Raw genomic sequence first — 10,008 nt, 5'->3', positions numbered from 1 at the left:
CCTGGTGGTCGGTGCATGTCATAGCGAGCAGTTGAACTCCCAGTTGAAGGGACAATTTGCATATTAGGCTTTTATTGTATAGGAGATTTAGAAACAGCTTCATCCTGAATATTTACTGCTAGATGGTTGGAAAGGACTATTAGACTGTGAAAATTTCTAGCACAAATGCACTGAGAAACATCATTCCCAGTCTGAGACTCTATTATCAAATAGAGAAATGTTCCCTATTAAAATTGGTCTTAAAACATAAAAAATGTGAAAACAGCAAATACCTATAAAATGAAAAACAAAAAAAAACCCCAAACCCACAAAATTCTCAAAAGTACATGATCAACATGATTTACTTTAGCTATCTAAAAGTATCCACAAAAGTCTATTTACAAAGTGTGCTTACATTGCATTTAAAAAGACATGTGTCAGGTGTTAATAAGTCATTATAGCAGTTTTATAAAGATTCATATCCTTCCAAATATTAGTCATTATTAAAAAAATAGAAGAGGCTGTAAACAGTCATTGCCTTGAAAGAGCACGTGATCTTAAGGGAAGAAACATCTCACTAGAGTTTCCACAAGTTTCTTCGTCTAGCTGCAAGTCTGGGGGCAAAGGAGGAGCCCCAGGGTCCCCAGGTCTGGGAAGTGTAGTTGAAGAGAATGTAGGGTTTTCACTTTTGCCTACTTCTAGGACAGGCAAATTCAGAGATGAATCAGTAGAAAAAAAGGGGGCTGTGCTGGATTCTCCTTCGGGATGGTACATAGTGGACGCTCTCCGTTTTTCAGAGAAATAACTCTCATCTGAATTAGATCTAGAGAGGTTGTTTGTGGCTCCATCTGGAAAAGGCTCACAGTTGCTACATTTTAGTCCTACAATAAAATTATTCAGATGTTAATAAAAAGTAACAAGAAAATAGAGTTCAATTTTAAATATTACAAACTAGTTACCACACAAAATTTAAATAACTTATAAATTCTGTCATAATCCATTTCACATTTCATTTGCTTTTCCCAACAACTATGAAGTGTATACAATTATATACATTTTTAGGTAAGGAAATAGTCTCAAGGAAGCTAAATAACATGCTATAAACTCATTTCGTATACTTATATCCTTAACCATTGAAAGACCTGGGAAAAATAAAGTAGTCCTTAAAATTTTTCATAAAATAAGAAATGGCTTTCAGCCCTGGCTGGTTTGGCTTGGTGGATAGAGCGTCGACCTGTGGACTAAAGGGTCCCAGGTTTGATTCTGGTCAAGAGCACATGCCCGGTTGCAGGCTCAATCCCGAGTAGGGGCGGGCATGCAGGAGGCAGCTGATCAATGATTCTCTCTCATCATTGATGTTTTTCTCTCTCTCTCCCCCTTCCTCTTTGAAATAAAAAATTATATATTAAAAAAAGAGAAAGAAATGGCTTTCACAACTAATATTCTTTAACATATTGGCACAAAAAACCATTATCTAATAAAAACAAAATTTTAACAGGGTATAGCTAAAATTCTATGAGTTAATTAATCTTTTTGTATTTTATTGATTTTTTACAGAGAGGAAGGGAGTGGGACAGAGAGTCAGAAACGTCGATGAGAGAGAAACATCGATCAGCTGCCTCCTGCACACCCCCGACTGGGGATGTGCCTGCAACCACGGTACATGCCCTTGACCAGAATCGAACCTGGGACCTTTCATTTCGCAGGCCGACGCTCTATCCACTGAGCCAAACCAGTTAGGGTGAGTTAATGAATCTTAATTACTGAGTCTTGAATCACAGGGTGTTAGAAGTGGAAGGGATTTTAGAGGTCATCTGGGAGAGCCTCTATTTTTTTTTTTTAGTCTCTTACTATTAAAGATAGGCAAAAGGGGGCCAAAACCAGTGAAATCATGCCCAGCATTCCAGGACTATTTCATTGAAAAGAGAGAACTAGATCCCAGGTTTCCTCTTCACATTAAATAATGTTCTGATTTTCAATCTAACAATTTACTTAAGTGATGGCAGTTGTTCTGATCAAAGAATTTTACCATATCAAAAGGGTATAGCCAACAATTAGCCTCAATACAGAAAGAATAAACACAAACACAATTTATTTTTGTTAGGCTTAGCGAAAATATTCAACCCACAACTATCTATTGACGCAGAACCTTCTGAGTTGACAAATGTTATGTAAAACTTGAAGTCTATAAAGCACATTTATATATCATTTTTTCCCACTAGTTTTTCAATTTCACAATACAGTCAGCATGTCTGTTCCATGCTATAGAAACTATTTTCTTAAATATGGCTCAGAAGGGGAAACTTCCATTGTGTTCCAGCATGCACATGTAGACAGTGATCTCCTTAAAGGCAGAACCCCAAATTACTCATTTCTGTATTCCCAGTGCCTAACGCAGCTGGAGTAGAGCTACATCATATACACATTTAACGTAACTGCTCTGGAAAGAGAGATGGAGAATGAGATGGGGTTTAGGGTGAGAGGGGAATTTAAATTGTACAGGCACTAGTGTTTAAAGTTATGTATAATTTATACAACATGATTCTTATAAACACAGTCAACTACTTTATCTTGTGGTCAACTGGTAGGAGAAACACTGAGTTGGACTTATTAAAATACTTTGCTTATACACTATTCTTTATGTGTTAAGTGCATTTTCAGGAGTTACTTTTGACTAGATTAAGCTGCCATTCTGCTGACTTTAGAAACAAACCCCTGTGTATACTGGGACTTTATTATAGTTATATTTTCTATAAATTATACTGTTAACTGGATATAAATATAGAACATTAAGTTATATTCCACTTAAGTGATAGTCCACTTTTCCAGTATAATGACATCCTACTATATATAAGTTAAAAATGCAAATGAATGTAATTCTGAAGCTTAAACTTTTCAATGAAAGCAAAATGATCATTTCTGGTTTTTTTGTTATTGTTTTGCATTTTACTTCTAAAAGCATTGTTACATTTTATAAATATCTTGGATACCTAAGATATTTACCTTTCAGATATTCTAGTTTTATATTTCGAAGTTTTAGCACTTCATCTGTAATCTTCTGTATCAGGAAGTTCTGTGTTTTTTCTCGCCGAATAGATTCAACAAGGGTATCTAGTCCTTTGGGGTTTTCTTGTAAGTAGTCTAACAATTTTCCAGCCCTTTTTCTACTTGATGTTCGGCAAGAAATTTCTTCAGTGTCTTCTCTACTGAGTATTTTTTTTGCACGCAGATGATCAAAATGTCTCTCAGCTATGATTTTTTCACACAGATATACACGCAAATTTTCTAAAGCCTGAAAGACATAAAATGTGCTTCAATGTTATTTTTTTTTTTTAACACCTAAGGAAATCACGTAGGAAACTTCAGGCTTACTTAAATGCATGCTATTAAGATGAAGGTCAAGTAGACAAAATAAGTCCTAGATGAGACATTCCGTACAGCTTCTGTCCTGCTCCGATCTCATTTTCACATCTATAAACCAAGACCAGGGCATTGTGAGAAGAGGTCATGGTAATCCAAAGGGTTTGGGTCCGTGGGAATAGAGAAGTCTGCTGAAGGCCACCTTTGGGGCTAAAGATGAGGGCAGAGGCTTCCATACATTTCAGTTACCATTTATCAAGGAATCCAGAATTAGTCAGGACCAGAGAGGGTAACTTGAGGTCCCATAGCTTACAACTTCCTCATGTTTGTTAATTTTCCATCTTCCTTGAGTAAAACCATTATAAAAAAAAAAAACGCCTCACTAAACTAAAAGGACCCATAATGTGTCTATCTTTGGAGTCAGCTAGAAAGACTGTAACTCAGCGAGTCAGTTAGTAGGAGGGAGGCAGAAAGATGTGGAGAAGCCCTAACCGGTTTGGCTCAGTGGATAGAGCGTCGGCCTGCGTATTGAAGGGTCCCAGGTTTGATTCTGGTCAAGGGCATGTACCTTGGTTGGGGGCATATCCCCAGTAGGGGGTGTTCAGGAGGCAGCTGATGGATGTTTCCCTCTCATTGATGTTTCTAACTCTATCCCTCTCCCTTCCTCTCTGTAAAAAAATCAATAAAATAAAAAAATATATATATCTAAAACAAAGAAAGATGTGGAGAAGGCGGGGGGAGGGGAGGGGGGAAGAGGAGAAACCTAACTTAAAGGAATAGTGAATGCTGAAAGAAATTAAAGGAAATCGCAGAAAACAGGTCTAGACCCGAGAGGCAGCTAAGGGGGCTTAATTAGCAGAAAAATGACATGGGTCCGAATAAACAGCATCAATAGTCCAAAGCCAGTGATGTATTCTAGCTCCTCCGTTTACTACAAACGGGTAAGTAACTCCTCTGTGCCTCAGTTTCCTCATTTAAGTGTTATGAGGAGTAAGTACATGTAAAGTTCTTAGAGAAGTTAATGATCAATAAACATTACTGATGGTAACAATGATAACTAATTTGACTTACATTTATAATGATGATCAAAAGGCAATGGAAGATTTTAGAAATACCCTAGTATATGGTGGCAGAAAAGTAGGCTAGGTGAAGGGTTCCTATAGTTCTCAGTCCACTGAACCCCAAAATTCATTTATTCACACAACAAACATTCATATATCTAAATACCTAATATACCAGGTCTGAGCATGCAAAGATCAACAAGACTTGAATCCCACAAGTAAAGGGCATATGGTCTAGTTGGAGAGTACGTATCACATGCAAGCCAATAATTAAAAGACAATGTGGTATGACCCAGAAATTAAAAGACTGGGGAAGCACAGAGTAAGCAATTCACTCTACCTACAATATCTGGGAAATTTACAGAGGCTACACTTTTGCTAGAGGCAAGGTGCACAGTGGCAAAACAGCAAAAAGTCTGGGGTAGTTGGCACACAGGCTGCATGTGACAGGGTGGTGAGGAATGTAATTAGGAAGGAAAACGGGGGTGAAATCATGGAAAAAATTTTAAAAATATATGTTTTTATTGATTTTAGAGCGAGAGGAATGGAGAGATAGAAACACTGACGCATCAACATCCATTGGCTGCCTCCGCCATGGCCCCTGCTGGGGATTGGGCCCACAACTGGGGCATGTGTTCTGACAGGGAATTGAACCAGTGACCTCTTGGTGGGTGAGTCAACACTCAATTGACCAGGCAAAAGAATTTTTATAACATGTTGAGGAACACACATTTCCCTGTAGCCAAAAGAGTCATCTAAGGTTTATAAGTAAGAAACAATAAGAACATTTTTGCAGAGAACTGGGAGAAGGAAAAACGAGGGTGAGAGGAGACCAATTAGAAGATTGCTGCAGTATATTACGTAATATATATTGAGTGCATAAATTTAAGTTGTGAGATAGGGACAGACTACATATAAAAGATGAACCCCTTGAAAAACCTCATGTTATTATTTTTACCACCTATATGCTGATGATTCCCATATTTGTGTATGTGATCAAGACTTTTCTCCACCTAGACATCCCAAAGGTACTTGAAATTCAACGTCATAAACCAGATTTACCTACCCCTATTCTTTTCCTTTGATGTTAAACTCATTCATCCACCCACCTAATCATGCTATAAAACCTACAACTGATCCTTGACTTTTTCTTTTCTCCCTCTTTCACTCACTTGCCACATCTGATCATCCACCCACCAAGACCTGCCACTCTACCCTTTATATTTATCTAATTTGTCCCTTCACTTCATCTCTATTATTAGCATTACTCTAGTTCAGGTCCTTATATGTTGCATGGACTATTAACAATGGACACCTAGCTATACTTCCTACTTCTCTCCTCCCTCTCAAAAGTCTCCTTCACACACCTATCTGATCTTCCAATTTTTCAAAAGAAAATGGAAATCTGGGGTGTTATATAGAGTCTAATATTGAAATGTCACCAGCTAATTTTTTGAAAATTTAAAACACTGTGTTCTACCCTTGACTTAAAAGGATCAATTTCCTCAACATCGGCAGAAGAATAGGTCTCAGACCAACCTCAGTTCAAATCTTGAGAACTGGGGCAAGTTACTTAACCTCTCTAAACGTCCTGTTCCCTACTGATAAAATAATAATACTTTAGAGGACTGCTAGGAAGACTAAATGAGACAGTGAATATAATAGTTATTTGATAATGTCAGACAGGGCACTTCACAGTATGGATCCTACCTACCTCTCCAGTTTAATCTATCACCACCTCTATCAGTCCTGGTACTTTATGTTGTACCTATAACTGCTTGTTCAGAACTCTACATTTCTTTACGTTGTTACCTTTATCTTGTTTTCTCTTCTCTATACCCCAAGTCGTTATTCATCCTTTAAGATCCAGGACAGTGGTCATCTACTTCAGGAAGCTTTACCTAAACTCCTCAGAATAAGTTAGGCACCCATCTCCTCTGTCCTTGCAGTACCCTATGGATACATTTCATTTTTCTATATACCAAGACTCCACTTTTCATCTCCCAATTCATCCCGACATTCCCATTCTGTCCCACCACTCTTCTCAAAGTCACCAATGACCTCCTTAATGCTAAATCTGATACTTTTCAATCATCTTCTCAGCAACACGAACACAGTTGACCACTACTTCCTTGAAATACCTTTTTTTGCCTCATATGCATACCACACTCTCCTGGCTTTCTTCCCATCTCTGTGGCTATAACTTCTCACTTTTCAAAATTCTTCTATGATTTCTCTCTTCCCTTTTAGCTCTCAACTTTCTAGGTGAACACATTCAATCTCATACTTACCTTTCCAGGTCAGATCTCTCTTCTGATCTCCAGACTTGTTGGTTAAGTTGCTGATTTGACATTTCTATTTACTAATCTGATTCCACTCTCTTCCTCAACTCCTACATTCAATCCATTACAAGGCCTATCATTTCTATTTCAAAAATGCACCTGGAATTCTCCTGCTCCATCCATTTCCACTGCCTTCAACCTGATCTAAATCACCATCATCTCTTAACTATATAAATTCTACGAGTCTCTTCATTGGCTTCCCTCTTTTCACTTTTGCTCTCCTTAGTCCATACAATAGGCAGAGGGATCTTTTAAAATATAACATTAGTTCTTCAATAAGTCCCTACAGCACTTGTGAAAAAAAATCCAAACACTTTACTACCATCTGTAAGACCCTTAATAATACGGCTCTAGCCCACCTTCCTAACTTCACCTCAGGGAACCTTCTGCATTTTTCCTTGTTCCCCAAGTCATAAGATCTTTGCAAATTCTGAGTTCTGTCATATCTTTCAGGAACCACTTTAAATGTAACCTTCCCTGACCATCCTACCTCAAGGAGATGCCCCGTTATTGTCTCAAAATCTGTCTGTCTCCTTAATAGTACTTAATGTAATTATACATTTATTTGTTTTCAACCCTAATGACCTACATGTTTGAAGGAGGCAAGAACCAGGTATGTGTTGTTAGACTCTGTGTACCCTGAACTTAGCAGAGTGCCAAGTGAATGGTGTTTTGGATAAATGTGTTTTATAACTTATAATTATCATTTTATGTCTATCTCCCTCCTCCTAAGAAATCTAGCTCTTTTCAAACTAGGATTGAATCTTAGCTTTAAAAATTTGAACTGTTAGATTCAACCTCAGTATCAGCTTCATAGCAGCACGTAATCCATATTAATAAAACTGAACTAAATTCAACCAAAAAGATGATGTAAACTAGATGGGGCAGAAGGGAAAGAGGAGCATAGGGAAGAAGTGAGAGTTTCCAGGAGGATGGATGGTGGTATACTATTCATCAAGGCAGAGAACACAGTAGGAACAAGAAGCTTTGGGGGGAGGGATGATAAAAAGTTCAATTTTAGACAAGGGGAGGAATCTGCAGGTTATAAAAGTGGATTTCCAGCAGATAGTTGGAAATAAGTGCCTCTAGTTGAGAGAAAAGGTCATAAACCATTTTGGGAAAATATCATGACAAAAATTTTTAAAAAATATGTGTATACACTTTTCTTTCATAGGCCTCCTGAAACTCATCCATGATTCCCCAAGGTTATGAATTTCTGATATGGCTGAAACCATGGAAATGGAGAGTATCAGTGAACTCATAGAAAAAAAATAAGGCCTGGAAGCTACTCTTCACATCTGTGTTTGTGTACAGGTTTTATGTTCTTCCACTTGTAATATCTCATTGCCAGTTTTATCAAATTCTTCCGGATCCGGGAATGAAAATACTCTCCCTTAGAGACTGTTGAACAGATTCAATGGGAACACTGTCAATTGTGTGAGACAGCCTCTGGAACAGAGCAAAGCCTAGCCCTCTGAGTTCATGGTTTTACTGGCACACATCCTGAATAAGACAGCACCCATTTATTATATATTAACTATCAATGTCCCAATCTCATCTCAACTAGGATGTAAAGGAAGGGCCTGCTATTTTTTCTATCTGTCCAGGCTCAAGGATAGTGCTTTCCACATAGCAAGTGTTCCATAAATATCTGCTAAACGAGGACACTACGGCAGAAAAGTCCAAGTTACGTCCCGTGTCCTCCTGCTAACGAATCCATGAGCAAATGGAATAAACTTCACAGGAGAGAGAAAAGGAGATTTTAAAGCAGATGAACATTTAAAAAGCTGTTGTCCTGCCCAGTGCACGAACATGATTTTGTAAGTTTTGTGTTGTTGAGCCAGAGCACACTTCCCGTGGAGTCTCTGTTTTTAATCTGCACTGACATAAACTATTTCAGTGGCAGGCGCTCATGCAGGTCTCAACTGGCAGAACTACAGGCACAGGGAAAAGGAGAAACAAGTCCTATCTCAGCAAAGCCAGTGCTGACGCATAGTAAATATTACGATTTTCTGCCGCATCCAAGCAGAACAAAACGTAACCACTACGTATTTTCAACGTCTGCGTGTCAATTTAATTCTCGGGCCACAGGTTCTCACCCCCCTCCCCTCAATTTAAATATGTGGGCGTTGGCTTACGAGGGGAATTCCAGGTCGTGCTTTCAGCTGTGGAGCTTCCCCCAGGCCCCTTTGCAAGAGAGTTTCACATATGTATTTGCTCCACGGCTCGGGTCCTTTGATCTGGTCCAGCCTCTGCTCCAGGGGGAGCCAGCAGCCCGGAGAGCCGGACTCCGGATGAGCGAGCGCCGTCGGACCCGAACAGCGCGGCTCCCCAGCGCAGGGGGGGCGGGATCACCCGGGGGCAGGCGGCGAAGAAACGCTCCACCGAAGCAAGTCCCGGACACCCCAGCTCTGCTTTCAGCGATTTAAACCGTAGATTCACAGGTGGCCGGGGGTCACTTCCATGAAGGCTCCCGGCGGCCCGGCCCGCCCCTCCCACCCGCAGGCTCCTCCTCTGACCCCCGACTCGGACTCTGGGTTTCCGCTTTCCGCGCCCGCCGAGCGGCAGGCAGCCCGCCCCCAGCCCGCGGGGCGCCAGGGCGAGATGGTGCTACTCACGTCCTTCTTCACTTCCGTCAGGTCCTCCTCGGTGAGGGACGGCGCGGGGGGCTCCATGGCGGAGGCGGGGATGGCGCTTCTTCCGGGTCCGGGAGCTCGGGCAGCGCGCCCCACCTAAACTGGGGGCTCCGGCCTCGGGAGGAGGGGCGGGAGGCGGAGCGGGTCGGGAGGAAGAGCGCTGCCCCTTCGAAAACAGAAGGGCTCGGGGGTCGAACCGCAGCGCTTCCTGCCTTGCCTCGAGGGTGACAGCGACGCAGACCTACGTGTCCGACGCGGGCCGTGGAACCCCGCTGCTTCCCTCTCCTGAAGGCTCCGGCGCAGGTGCCTTCCCTCGGGGAGGCGGGGCCGCGGGAAGAGCCCGCCCCCCTCGGCGGCAGCCAATGAGAACCAGCCCGTGGGCCTATCCTGTCCCGCCCCCCGCCCGGCCGGAGCCTTTCGGGAGTGGCTCCGCCCCCAGCCTTAGGTCATTTGCATGTGGCCGCGGGTGGGCCTCCCGGAAAGGAATCGTTTCCGCGGGTGGGAGCTGTGGCTGCGACGCCCGCGGCGCTCCCCGCCTCGCTGACGTCTGGCTGGCGGAGTCTCCTCTCGGCGGCTCCTCTGCGCCTCTGGGTTCCTCCCCTTTTCCCAGACCCCGCCCTCCGAGTTCCT

At 41.8% G+C, this 10,008-nt stretch overlaps 1 protein-coding gene across 1 annotated transcript; it reads right to left on the bottom strand.

The window, feature by feature from the left end:
- Nucleotides 1–325: 325 nt before the first annotated feature.
- BCL10 (BCL10 immune signaling adaptor) lies at nt 326–9,679 on the bottom strand. Its single transcript, XM_081086412.1, has 3 exons — nt 9,361–9,679; nt 2,983–3,271; nt 326–860 (listed from the first exon to the last, which is right to left on the bottom strand). The coding sequence occupies exons 1-3, from the start codon at nt 9,415–9,417 to the stop codon at nt 511–513; spliced, it is 696 nt and encodes a 231-aa protein (XP_080942538.1). The 5' UTR covers nt 9,418–9,679; the 3' UTR covers nt 326–510.
- Nucleotides 9,680–10,008: the final 329 nt, after the last annotated feature.

This window comes from Myotis nattereri, assembly GCF_964212035.1.
Source record: "Myotis nattereri genome assembly, chromosome: 3".
Taxonomy (NCBI): domain Eukaryota; kingdom Metazoa; phylum Chordata; class Mammalia; order Chiroptera; family Vespertilionidae; genus Myotis; species Myotis nattereri.
Note: the sequence above shows the minus strand (reverse complement) of the source record. Positions and strands in the feature narration are given on the sequence as shown.